At 25.9% G+C, this 14703-nt stretch overlaps 1 protein-coding gene across 1 annotated transcript; it reads left to right on the top strand.

The window, feature by feature from the left end:
- The first annotated feature begins 3565 nt into the window (after window positions 1-3565).
- Window positions 3566-14540, top strand: LOC114123249 (pre-mRNA-splicing factor CWC22 homolog). The gene is made up of 5 exons (XM_027986151.2): window positions 3566-3909; window positions 8911-9006; window positions 10483-11408; window positions 12759-12966; window positions 13933-14540. Exons 1-5 carry the CDS (start codon window positions 3756-3758, stop codon window positions 13962-13964), a joined length of 1416 nt encoding a protein of 471 aa, XP_027841952.2. The 5' UTR covers window positions 3566-3755; the 3' UTR covers window positions 13965-14540.
- Window positions 14541-14703: the final 163 nt, after the last annotated feature.

Genomic DNA, 14703 nt, shown 5'->3' with positions numbered 1-14703 from the left:
TTAATGTTTACTATTGACCTGTATAATGCATCAAGGATATTCACTTTGCCATCGGAAACCACCCCCGAAGTTTGATATTGAAACATTATTTCGACAAGTTATTCTGTACACTGACAAAAAAAAACACATCATTGTAAAATAAATATATTCATCACTTCGTTCAGAATCTAAAAAAATAACACAAAATGTAATTATTGATAAATTGATATAAACTGATAGGTAGACCCTGCCTGTGAAGTTAACCACCCAACATTGTCATTCCAATTTCATATTTTGGTCATTAATTAGTAGGTAAGTCATTTACAAGTATTTGTAAGCACGATATCAGGATTTGTCAGTCAGCAATTTTCATATTATATTAGTATCCCTGAAAGTTAGCAGCCAGGCCACTTCAACTTTTTTGAATTTTTATTCCACACCCAAATTGTGATGCATTAGTAAGTACATTTATACTTTGTACTTTATTTAGTACTATTTATATTACTAACATTTAGTGTTTGTTTGTCTCTCTTAGAACACAAGGGTGAATTTTTGGCATTAGGTAAATTGCGTCCCATTTTCATAAAACTAGGCGAATACGTCCCCGATGTAACATAACTTGATGTTTTGTTTAATAAGTTTATTTATTTTTAATTTTAAAATAGTATATAATTCGTATAATAAGTAAATACATAATAGTTAAATTGTTTGTCAATTATTGAAATTATTTGTCAATCATTTATGTAAAAAAATAAAATAAAATATATTTTAAACAAGCGAAAATTTAACTCAAACGGCTAATGTATTTAAATATACCTAGTTAATAATTTATTGTTATATTTAATAATTTTTTTTGAATTTAATTTTCTTTTTCGACAATTTGACGGGATTTTTTTTGTCTATTCCTTCGTATTATTTTGTTTATTTCAGACTGAATATTTTTTAAAACATCAATGAACTTGTAAATATTTGGATGACTAGCGATAAATAGATTATTTAATTTAGAGTGAAAAGCCTCGCAACTGTTGATTGTCTGATTTGTCGTTGTTGCAAATTCAACCTAGAGATTTTGCGGGAAACTTATATTTGTTGTGATGTAAGTTTTGAATATGTAGTTTATGAATTTATTTATTCGTTCGTCTTTAATGAGTAAAATAGATTGCAAATCATTCCAATAGCATTCTTGTACCTATGGATGTAAGAAAAGCAATTTAAAAATTAACTTTTTTCAGAATTATATTATTTGAAAACTTTTGTTAGGCCAAAAGACTTTATTTTTTTTCACCAGCCCTATATAAAAACGACATCCCTTAATTAGAGCTGTAGGTAATACAAGTCTTACAGCATTATATGTATTGTGAATTAAAAATCTATATGAAAACAAGAAACCATTTTATATTATAATTATGTAATACATGTTTAAATGTACATAAATTTCTGAGTGTTTGTTTAGTAGTAAAAATAAATATAAGAGGTACATAATTATCATTATGAAATTCGTAAATTGTAAAAAAGTTGCATGAATAATTTTGGACACAATTTACATATACCATCAATTTAAATATTTTGTACTTTGTATAATACTTCTAAATTTGATTTTGCCGAAAATCTAACTATGACATTAGGTTTGTCATTTACTAATAAAAAATTCTCTTGTTTTGTACATACATGAAAAAAAATGTAGTTAGGAAATACTATTTGTTAGTTTTGGGTCAACTGATGTACGTAATACGTATATAACAAATATTTTGTTTAATTAATCCTACATCGTTCGTTATTATATTGTTTCTACATTTTACGTCATTATTTTTTAATTCTACACCTATATCTTTTATTTTAAGAATATAAGTATTTTTTTGTCAATTTAATGATTTTTATTTTGGTTCTGTATAATGTTCTATACATTCTTCAAATATTCATGATATTGACGAATTTTGTCAATATTTGAACTTCAAATGCTAATAAAAAAAATTGTGCCTATGTATTCTTATAATTTTTTAATCACTATAAGAATACCTTATTAGAAACTTTGTATTCAATTTTCAATTATTTTGACTCGGGCAAAAAAATTTTTCAGAAAAATTGAAAATTTCAATTGTCTATAAATAGCTAAAAAAAAGTCAAAATATTTTGAAAATTAAATCATGTAAAGAAAATGCCAATCTAAATAACTGGTGAAATTTTCAAGTATCGACGACTTATACTTTTTGAATAATAACAAATATTTAAAATCGTTTGAGGATAAATCGTTATCGTTACGCTATTTCGTAAAAAATTAAAATTCAAACGTACTTGAATTTTTTCCTATAATGATGCTTCGAGTTTTCTCTATAGATACTTGAAGGAAAACTTATGGAAAACTTAGTGTTGTATTTTTAATCCTTTGTTATTAACACGAAAAATTTTATGATTTTTCAACTTAAACATTTTCGCGTTTTCGACAGATATCGTAAAATTTTGAACTATAAACGCTTAAAAAAAAAATTGTGACTAACGATTTTTAATTTTTTTTAGCTACATTAAGAACAACTCATAAGGAACCTTGAATTAAATTTTCAAGTTTTTTTGATCATCCAACATTTTTTTATTGACACTTAAAAAAAATTCTCATAAAAATCGATAGTTTCTCTGGTCTATAGATAACTCAAAAAAAAGTCAAAATTTTTTGAAAATTTAACTGTATATAGATAACACTGACATAAACATTTGGAGAAAATTTCAAGTATTTACAGAGATCAGTTTTTGAATGACAACCATATAAAAAAATCGATTTAGTCGAAAATTGATTTTGCGTAAAAATTCCTGTTTTTCCGTCACTTTTTTTATTGTTTTTCTCGATTTTTTTGAAAACTGTTGGCAAATGTTTACTTTTGACCTCTATAATGCACCAAGGATATTCACTTTTCCATATGAAACCACCCCCAAAGTTTGAAATTGAAGCATTATTTCGACAAATTATAAGTACACAGATGCACACAAAAAAAACATACATCATTGTAAAATCAATACATTCATCACTTCGTTCAGAATTTAATAAAAAAAATTGTATCATAGCCTTATTGTTGAATCGCCTTCGATCCCATTCTCATACATTACAATAATTTCTAAATCCATAATTACCAATCTTTTCAGTATACTAATCAACCAACGCATTATCATTATAATAGTACCTATCATTGGTAATCGCGTTTATATCGTATGTTGATATTTTTAAATTTTTTTCGGTAAGGACAACCCTTAATATTTGGAATAATATTCGGGAAGCTCGTTTTCTTTACAGTTTACTCTTTTCTCATCGTCGACAGATTGCGTTGTACGTATACATATATCACAAAAATATAAACTGTGCGGTGGCAACTTTGGTAATCTCGGCAGGTCGGTCGCAGAATCCGCGTCGACTCTTCAGTCGTACTATATCATAATAATATCGTATCGCAGCTGTTTCGCACTACCAACAGTATTCATAACTCTCTTTTACTGATAAGACGGACCCCCCCCCCCCCCCCGCTACAATGTTTTCTGCCTGTCGTCCTTATGAATATAGTTCCAATTTTCATCACCAGTGTTTTCCATGACGACCAGTTGGTTTATTGATTTATTCTCAATAATGACGTCACTGGGGCTCGTTCGATGCATTTAAAAGACTGAAATTACAGCGGAACGTAGTGGTTTGTTTGTCGAACGCTCGTCGAAATTTTTCAACATTGGTCTTATTGAAATTAGTTTTCTTCCGTTTAAACTTTGTTTCAAAATTGTGCGTGTACTTGCTATTCAATATGGAATTTCATAACAAGGTAACGCAACAAGCTGCATGGGATGAACTGGTTCATAAATTATCATCGTGGAAGAACCTAACATTCGCTTACTTAAAATCCATCAAGGACGCAGAACCCTATTCTGATGAATTGTTTAATGCTATGAAGAGTACAAGTAATAATTTTTTTTTATCGTATACAGTGATCGGTAATGGAAATTGAAGACGTATTAAAACCGGGTGCTTTTAGCCAGTAGTGCTGAAGTCAATTTTTATAGATGGGGCAAAGTACAAATATTTATACCCACCCCACCCAGACATCTGACTTATTTGCCCTTTAATAACGTAAAATTAATGTAAAACATAATTTTTGGTATTCGAGTATACTCAATATACACGAGTTATTTTTATAAATCACATATTCACAATCATATCCTACATATAACCACCCTAACAACTCACCTACCACCCACCAACCAGTCGCCCCACCTGTATATAGGGTACGGCGCCACTGTTTTTAGCCATTATCCGGCAGATTCCTGTGCGTTATAGTATTACTTTAGGGAGCAACGAAAAAAGAGATAAAGGAGTCTGTTCATATTCTTCGTTATGGACAATGATTCTTAACATAGTGCAGCTATCGCTCTCCATACCATTTTGTTTCAAATATTGATAACCACTACTAAAAAACTGCCACTTGGCACATGACGGAAAGCACTCATTTTTCGTTGTCTTGACTATAGTAATATAGTACTGGTAATAGGCGATTGTAAACCCTATTGTTTTATTTTTTTACCTGTAATGAGCTTGTAGAAATTCCGCTAGTATTAAGACCTTAATAAATTGCTTAAATGTTAGTTGTAAATGCTTTAGTTTATATTAATTTAATTCAACAAATCGATTCATTCATTAATATTAAAAAATAATTGTATCTTCATATCTGAAAACAATATTCCCAATGATAATATTATCAGTAGGTATTTGTGGGGGACGAGGTGGCCGTGCGATCTAAGGCGTCGGTTGCGGCGCAGCCGGTCGCTGGTTCGATCCGCGGTCACCGGGTGGCATTTTTCTTCGGGCAAGTCACGGTGTCCGAAGAATAAGTGCCGCCATCCCCCACCCCGGGGCATGGCAGAAACCTACGGGTGCCCCATTAGAAATTCTGCCAAACAGGCGTTCGAACTAGGCCTCCGGGCCTACTCCCGGACTTTAATACGCCATAACGGGAAAAAAGTAGGTATTTATACTTTAAAGGACATAATCATCCATTCATATTTTAGTGATAAAGAAAGATGTCTGAAATAAAATAAAGTACTGGCCTATGAAACAATTTATTGCTTTTTATACAAGTAATTAAACTTTTTTTAGTTTTAAGTTTTATATTTTTTTGGTGTATTGCCTACTTACTGTTACATAATTGCAGATGATTATTACTATAAAAATTATGATTTTTTTTATACAAGTAAACCACACAATAATTAATTTCTACTTAGATGCTCATATAATTTTCTTTACTGTGTCCAAACCGGACTTTCATATTAATGATTTAGAGCACACAAAATTATAATAAAAAATATTTTAAATATATTTTTGTATATACAGTGCAACTAACTATAGTTTTGGGGGAATAAAGACATTTTCACTACTTTCCAATGAAAAAATCTCCGAATTATGAACACCAATTCATTAGTGGAAGTAGAAAATAGTTCTATTTTCTTTTATACACTAATCTCTGAATAATGAACACAATTTAAGTGTCCAAGAGTATTCGGTATTAGAGGCTTTTTAGAGGTTTTTAAACGATAACGAAATACCTAAAACCGTTATTCTTATTTAAATATTTAATTTTTTCAATTTTTTCTAAATTTAAACAAATATCTATTAAGTTATACTTAATTTTTTTTAATATTATCAAGAGGAATTTTCTATAAAATTTCAAGTTTTTTAACCAAGCAAAATGTTTATTGAAAAAAAAATCAAATTTAAAATATCTAAAAATATCTCAAAAAGAATAAGACTAATTTCATTAAAATATTTTGAATATCATAGCATGTACAAAATACCAAACAAAATTAATTTCCTGTAAAAAATATCGTTTCTTCTTAGCTTATTTTTGTTTTGTAAGGTTTTTTTGAAAAGTATAAAGATTTTTTTTTTTACATTTGACACCCGTAGTATTTAATAAATTCTGTTTTCTACTAGACACCAACTTCAAAGTTTAAAACGTACTTAATAAACTGATAAGTAAGTAGATAAGTAAATAAAAATGACCGGACTACTAATTTAACTTATATATTTATTATACTATCAATATTTAATAGTACATACTTATGGATTTTTATGAAGTTGAACCATTTTATGTAGATTGGCACAAGAAAAAAAATGGTGATCAGATGGGTAATACTCTGCTGCATAGTAGGTATCGAGTTGGGCGTCGCCCGATCGCGACCCAAAGTAACCTTTTTACCTTTTTACATATCCTGATTACGGCTTATACATAGTTGGTAGGAAATACTATTTTAGTTGTTTATAAAAATGAATAAATATTCCCATTGTATCTGATAAGTATTTTGATAAAAATATGTTTTCATTCGAAATTAAATTCATTATTTTATACTTCACATCCGAGTATACTTAAATTTCTTTAAATTTTAAAACAATGCCAAACAGATTCTAAAATAAAAATACAGTCAATTATTTGTACTCAAAGACAAACAACTAAAAAAATTAATAATAAAAAAAAAAATTATACAAATTCAATTTGAAAAATTAAAAAACAAGGAAACATCCAATTTGGAGTTTGTATAAATATTAAATAGTATCTACCTACATTTTTATAGTGCGTAAATTTATCGAGAGAGATTTTTCATAATTCTTATTTGGAGCATCGTATAGAATTCAATAATCAAACAATTGTTAAAAAAAAATACTATAAGAAAAAATATTAAAATTAAAGTTAAACTAATAAAACTTGTATAAACAATTTGACAATACTAATATATATTACAATACTAAATACTAATATTAAAAAAAAAAATAATAATAAAATAAATTATTTAAAAAAAAAAAATTAAACAAACATTAAAGTAAGTAATAAATATTACAAGTCACAATTAAAGAAAAGTAGGTATAATATAAAAATTTGACGATATTTATAAGTTAGACAACTAGGTATATGATAATATGATACCTGTAGCTGGAAATTATGTGCTATACTGCTGAGATAATCTTCAATTATTCAATTATCATAATCTAAACAATTATTGTTTTTAATTTTAACACTTCCATCTTTATAAAAAAATGTTTGATGGTGGTTTCAAAATCCCTGCAACATAATATATTGTTTTATTTTCATTCTATTTATATTTAAAACATATGCATCTACATATTATGCGCAATAATTTGACCGCTAATCATCTATTGACGGGACACCGTCTGGACTTAATCGGGATATTTATATTTGAGACAAAATATGACTATCAGTATTCGGGACGCAATCGAGCATCTCCGATCGAGTTGACCTTGGACATAGAGTAGGTTACTATAATGGGTGTGTTAAATTTGAATCCAATGATAGGTACCTATAACATTGTATACGAAAAACAATTTTGAACGAAGATGATTTGTCAGCAAAGTATATTTTCCATTGGATGGTAAAGAAGACGGTTTATGGTTGTACTAATCTAAGTACTCCAAAATTAAATCATGCACAGAAAATGCCAATTTAAACAACTGGTGTATGTTTCAATTATCTTAGACAAATAATTTTTAACTATAACAAAAATCTAAAATTATTTAATAGTAATCGTTATTTTATTAGTAAATTTTGGATTTCGTAGAAATTGTAACTTAAAATGAAATTTTTTTATTGGTCAACGCTTAAGTTCTCTTATAATTATTATAAGCCAAACTTATGAAAAATTTTGTATTACATTTTTAATTTTTATCTTCTTACACAACATTATTTATAAATATTAACAACAAAAAAATTTACAAATATTCATGATTTTGACGAATTGTTGTTAATATTAATTGAACTTCAAACGCTAATAAAGAAAAATTGTGCCTATGTATTCTTATAATTTTTGAATCACTATAAGACTAACTTATGAAAAACTTTGTATTAAATTTCAAGCATTTTAACTCAGCCAAAAATATGTTATCGATATTAATAAAAAAATCTAAACAAAAACGAATACTTCAAATGCTTATAAATAGCATTTAAATAAGCGAAACATTTTTAAAATTAAATCACATAAAGAAAATGCTAATCTAAATAACTGGTGAAATTTTCAAATATCTACGACTTATACTTTTTGAATAATAATAAATTCTTAAAATTATTTAAGAATAAATCGTTATCGTACGCGATTTCGTAATCATTTAAAATTCAAACGCACATAAAATTTTTCCTATTATGATAATATGATGTTTCGAGTTTTCTTATTACTTATAATTTCGTGAAAATTGGAAATTTAAACACTTAAAATAAAATTGTGTCTTACAATTTTTGATTTTTTTTTACTATAATAATAACAACTTATAAGAAACCTTGCATTAAATTTTCGAGTTTTTTTGAGCACCCAAATTTTTTTTATGTACATTTAAAAAAAAATACTTTGAACAATTAAAATTTACAGTTCTTTATAAATAACTCAAAAAAATGCCAAAATATTTTAAAAATTTAACTGTATATAAGTAGATTACACTAATATAAAAATTTGGTGTGTATTTCAAGTATTTACAGTTTTTATTTTTGAGTTACAAGTTATAACCATATAAAGAAATCGATTTTGTCGAAAATTAGTTTTGCATAAAAATTCCCGATTTCCGTCACTTTTTTTTGTTATTCCCAATTTTCTCAAAAATTCTTATTTTTGACTTTATTAATGCATAAAATATATTCATTTTGCCATCGGAAACTACACCCGAAGTTTGAAATTGAAGCATTATTTTGACAAGTTATCTATGCTGAACACAGGCGCATTAACAAAATTTAAACTAAAAGAAAAAACATACATCGCATTGCGAAATCAATAGGTACATTTATCACTTCGTTAAGAATCTAAAATTAAAATTTACTTATCAAATCGTATAAAATTAATCTATGTATAAATTTAATTTTGTAATAAAATAAAAATTACTTTTATAAAATCTTTTATATTTATATGTTTCAGACTATGAGTGCCATATGGTTTTAAATAAAATATTAAAATGGATTTTGACAAATGCTTTACCAGATAACGGAGAAATTTTCGAACTATTATCTCAAGGTAATTATATATAATAATTAATAATGTATAATTATATGTATTAATTGCAACATAATTAATTCAATCGTATAGTATTATTTCCAAAATAATTAAAAATGGTGTAGGTACTTTAATATTACTATTATTTACTATTATTATTAAGTAATAAGTATATTTCACATCATTGTTAAGTATATAGTAGGTATACACAGAGGTCAATAGTGGTAAATAATAATATAATATTAATAGTGGTAATATAATAGGTAGTCGATAACAATGTATAATACAGACATGTATGTATTCAGCCTTTGATAAAATATTATATTGCTCATCACTAGGGTTCGGAAGTTATAGGAGTTGCATATTATTGTTCTGTATGCTGTCGAATTATAACAGACCAAGCTAGAACTCCGAGCTATACAATGTTGAGTTTAAAAATTGAAAATTAAAAATGCATATTTTGCATATTTCGATAACTTTAAAGAAAAAGTGCATATTTCGTCGATTTTCATTGATTTTCGCATATTTAATATTTTCTACAAAAATTAATTTTTTTTTTCATTCTTAACCAATTTATTTTAAATAATGTTACATAACACAACGCTAGTAAAGCGAAAAACAACTTAACAGGTATTATTCAACATATTATATTTATTTCGTATTTCACAAATAATGAAAATATATTATATATTTAACTAATAACTATTCTTTCAGTTCAATAAAATCTCAAACGCCGATCGGTAACGCGCCATATTTTTAATTTTTTTATATATTTAACTGATATAAGAGTTTTAAATAATACAATTTTTTTAAATATATGTCTAGAATTTTTTTCGTGTATATTAATAAGTATATAAATAAATTTTTTTGCATATTTCATATTTTTTATGCATATTTTATAATTTTTTCTTGCATATTTGCACGCATATATTGCCTTTTTATGCTTCTATAACTTCCGAACCCTACTCATCACTCTAAATACCTAATCCATAATATTGATTCCGCTAATTATGATCAAAAATTGACTTTGTTAGGTATTAATAATTGTATCTTTTAACATAAGCCACAATAAAGTTTTTTTATGAATAATTTTTTAGTTGTCTATTTTTTTAATTTTGAACAATTTAACCTTCTTGATAAAATTTGATTTTAGAATATAAATTTACCTAATTTGAAAATGTGATTTTCTAAATAAAAATTTGATTTATTTTATAGTGAAGAAAAAGAGATAAAAACGTAAAACATTATTAAAAACTTGAAGATTAATAATATGTTATTTTATATATTTTTCAAATTAAAATATTATTATTATTTTTTATTATTATTTTTTTTTAATTGAAATGTAATTTTAATTTATAAATTAATCTATTATTTTTAAATCAAAATAGAACAGAATTCTTTTGTTTAATTCAGTTTTAATAAATATGCTTTATTTAAATCTAGTTTTAAATTATATTTATTATATTTTTGCTTAAATTTAATTTTTTTTTATTTTAGAATTTATAGAAAGCTTATTTCCGTATCAGAGGCTTTCGGAATCACCAGACCGTCAATTGGTGATTACCCCAAATGTATGCCGTAAAGAAAGACCACAATATGGATCTGCTTTTTTATCAATCGACCTACTACGATCGGACATTAAAATCAATTACGAAACTAAAACAAATCATCGGATCCTATTATTTGAAAATCCTAATAGAGATCTACCTAATTATAATGTTCCAATACAATCAAAACAATTAAACAGTTCTTCGTGTTATTCATCTACTTTATTACTATCTGAAGACACAGATTTTGGTACTTTTACATCTCATAATCTGACACAGTGTGCAGTAAGAAATACGTTGCAATATAGTGATCAAGATCAACAGGAATATGATAACAGATGTACGCATTCATTTGTGACAAAACATCAGCAACAATTTACGTCTCCTACTAATAATTATCATGAAACACAAAATATAAATATAAATGGATCGCGTTCTAGATCATATAATGAACAAAGATGTAAGTCTAAAAGTACAGATTCATTTGAAAATCGTCATAAAACACATCATGGTAATAGAAATAGATCGCGTTCTAGATCATGTAATGAACAAAGATGTAAGTCTAAAAGTACGGATTCACTTAAAAAAAAACAAGAGTCACGAGATAGAACGAGAAAAAAATCGCGATCGAGATCACCAAAGCGGAAAGAAAATGTAAATAAATACAAACAAGAATCACGAGATAGAATGAGAAGAAAATCACGATCGAGATCACGAAATAAATCACCAAGGTGGAAAGAAAATGTATTTAAAAGAAATTATCATTCTTCATTCCCTTCAAAATCAGATTTTGAACTAAAAAGAAAAGAGCGTATGAAAAGATATAGACAACATAGAAAGATAAAGGAAGAACGGAATAATGTAAAAAAAAAAATGGTAAATTTAGTCCACTTAAATATAGTTTTATTTTAAATATATTTATTCATACAATTTTATTGTGGCCATTTTATTAATAGTCAAATTATCGTGCTGGTTTTCATACAGCTTTATCTAGTACTAGTAGGTACTGCAACAATTAGAGAGGTAAATATATAGATACTAACTATTATTATTTAAATACACGTCTAATATTAGTATTACACCTAAATGCGTGTTAAATATATGAGTTGAGGTTAATACAATTTACTTTTAAAGGTATTTTTTCGGAATAAACTGAATAAAGTTTAAAGTTATAAGTTAGTGCCATTATTTAAGAATACTAGAGCAAAACTGAAGATGCACAATATTATGGTTTATCAATATCAAATTGTATTGAATTTGTATGAATTGATAAAAAAAAATCAAATACCTACATAACATTTTTTGTTATCCATCTTATGATGTTAATCACATCCTACAAATATATGGTAACAATTCTTAAATTTATAGGTAGTTTGACTTATTCTTTTTTTTAAAACTGAAATTATATACTGAATTTTACAACTTTGATCATCTGAATAGAAGAATTAGAAAGGTATCTATCTACAATGATTATATTTCCTTTGTACAATAAGTATACATAGGTACAATCTTGGTTATTGGCTTGATCTAAATAATGCAATAAAACCAATAGATATTAAGTTAAGGATATATGTATGTGATTTCACGGAACGATAAATCATTAAATTAATTCAATTTATAAAGTTATATCCATAGCAAGCTTTATAGGAAGAAATGTATTACAAAGAATTAAATTACCATAGGTATATTGTAGTGCAGTTAATTAAAATTTTGCATTAACTGTACACGACTTAAATGTTATGTGATACTTACGAGTACAGTGAGTACACACTACACACTACACAGTACACATAAGCATATACCTAATAGTTATTTAACCACTAAAAAGTATGTAATTTTCTCATAATTTTGAAATATCAAACAAATTATTGAATATTTATTATAAAGTTCCAAAATAATAGTCTCTGCTCAGAACCGTTTTCGTATAACATGCAATGTTGTATCATTGAATTCAAATTTAGCACATTCATTAGTAATTAGTTATATTATAACTTATTCTTTGATGAGTTACACTCGTAGTTACCTACTGTATCGCTGAGTGAGTTTTCTATGATAACTTTTTTTTTAAATATTATTAATATTTTAAAATTCTTAAGAGGACGTTGTACCAGCGTGTATAAACCCAGTCTAACTTTCGCATAACATTTCAAAGTTTACGAACAACATTCCATTTTTTTATTAGGTACTTTTCTCTTTTTTAAAATTTCATATATTTATTTTCCTTAGATCGAGTCTGATTCTGAAATAGAGAAAATACAAGGAAATGAACAACAAGCACTAACACCAGTAGAACCACATCATCAAAATCCAGACAAGGCTGCAAAACACCACCCACGAACATCAGTAATTGTAATGCGACCACCCCCACCATATTTTATGCCACCACGACTTCGTTTACGATTTCCACCACGACCACTACTACGACTACCACCACGTAAGTCTTTAAACGTTTTATATTATAACGTCCATACTATATATATATTATATTATATTATTTATTTTATATAAATTTAAACTCTAAAGCATAATAAAAAAAATGTTAAAAAAATAAGTCGAAAAATATGTGTGACAAAGAAATTTAATATGGAATAACTTAACAATGTGTGATATTCGATAGAGCGACATAAGGTAATTACCACTTTTCTTTAGTGTCCGGATTAAAATGTCCCAAAACTATATGAAAACACTCTTAATAATGTAAAATCAACGCAATAATAGGTACCCTTCAAAAATAAATTGATATAATATGACCTCAGAGTATCTCATACCCTGCCATAAGTTGCCAAGTCCCAACATTATTAAAAAGACAATATCTATGTTCTGCATATCTAATTGTATCTGTATAAAAAAATGTTTGTATCAGTGTTGTTAGTTTATTTTTCTAAATACTGAAAATATATTTTTATTAATAATATAATGTATAAAATACTCATGTAATATATCGGTATTCGAATAATTTGTTATTGTTCACATAATTTATATGTAAATAATTGCATATATATTTATATTTTATTTATAAGATAGATACACAGAAATTTGAAACGTACTTGTGATACATAAACATTGAACAATGCCATCATAGTCTATTTTTGTCTTAATTTTACATATATATAATATACATCAATTGTTTTGGTTTATTGATAATTTAATTATACTAACAAATAACAATACATTATTAAACCAATATTACCTACAGTATATATCTTCAATAATGATATCTTACATTTCGTTTTATTACACATCTCTTTTATAAATTTAAAATTGTATAAATAGGCATTCGACATTTTTCAGGAGATATATTAATACAATAAACATCTATTCAATAAAAAATTGTTTTTAAAGATTTTTAAATGTGAAAATATTGTTAATTATAATATATGGTATGTTATTAATTTTACAGCGATAATGTATAGACCACGATGGATGCCATAGAGTACATAGACTATGTATTTGAATCCGTTGATATACAACGAAGAATCCAAGAGAAACCACACACTTACTAAACTTACTAAACTTATTAACACCTTTATAGTTAAACTTATAATTAGCTTAATTAAACTAAATTAATTATAATTTTTAATTTTGATAATATGATTTCTTGATTACTTGTATAACATTTTAAAATGATATAGAACAATACTAAAAAAATAAAACAAAAAAATAATAATAATAATAACATACTGCCATTATTATTCATGTTATTAAGTATGACGTCATGTATTTTGAATTTTTAAATAATACGACTTACGAGTATCTAAACATAGTTCATAATGACTTTATTTATATTAATATTTATGATACTCTTAATTTCTGTATGCAAATTTTAATACATGGAGCAATAGCAAATAACACTGCTATTTGCTATACGTCTGTAATGTAAAATATTTAATAATCTCATTAATTATATCATAATAAATCATATTATCATTTATTAGTTCCGTTTAATGAGCATTAAGGTACAAATATATTAAGACAACTATTTATTAATGATAAACTTAAGTAAGTATAATATGGTTTTAAATACGAGTAGAGTAGAAAATTACTTTTTTTTTAGAATTTTTAATAATATTTAGCTAATAAAATTTATATTAATAACTTATTATGAATATTTACTTCAATTTATTAAAATTAAAATTAATACTAAACTTATAACAATTATTTAAATTATTAG

This window comes from Aphis gossypii, chromosome X (assembly GCF_020184175.1).
Source record: "Aphis gossypii isolate Hap1 chromosome X, ASM2018417v2, whole genome shotgun sequence".
Lineage (NCBI taxonomy): Eukaryota > Metazoa > Arthropoda > Insecta > Hemiptera > Aphididae > Aphis > Aphis gossypii.
Note: the sequence above shows the minus strand (reverse complement) of the source record. Positions and strands in the feature narration are given on the sequence as shown.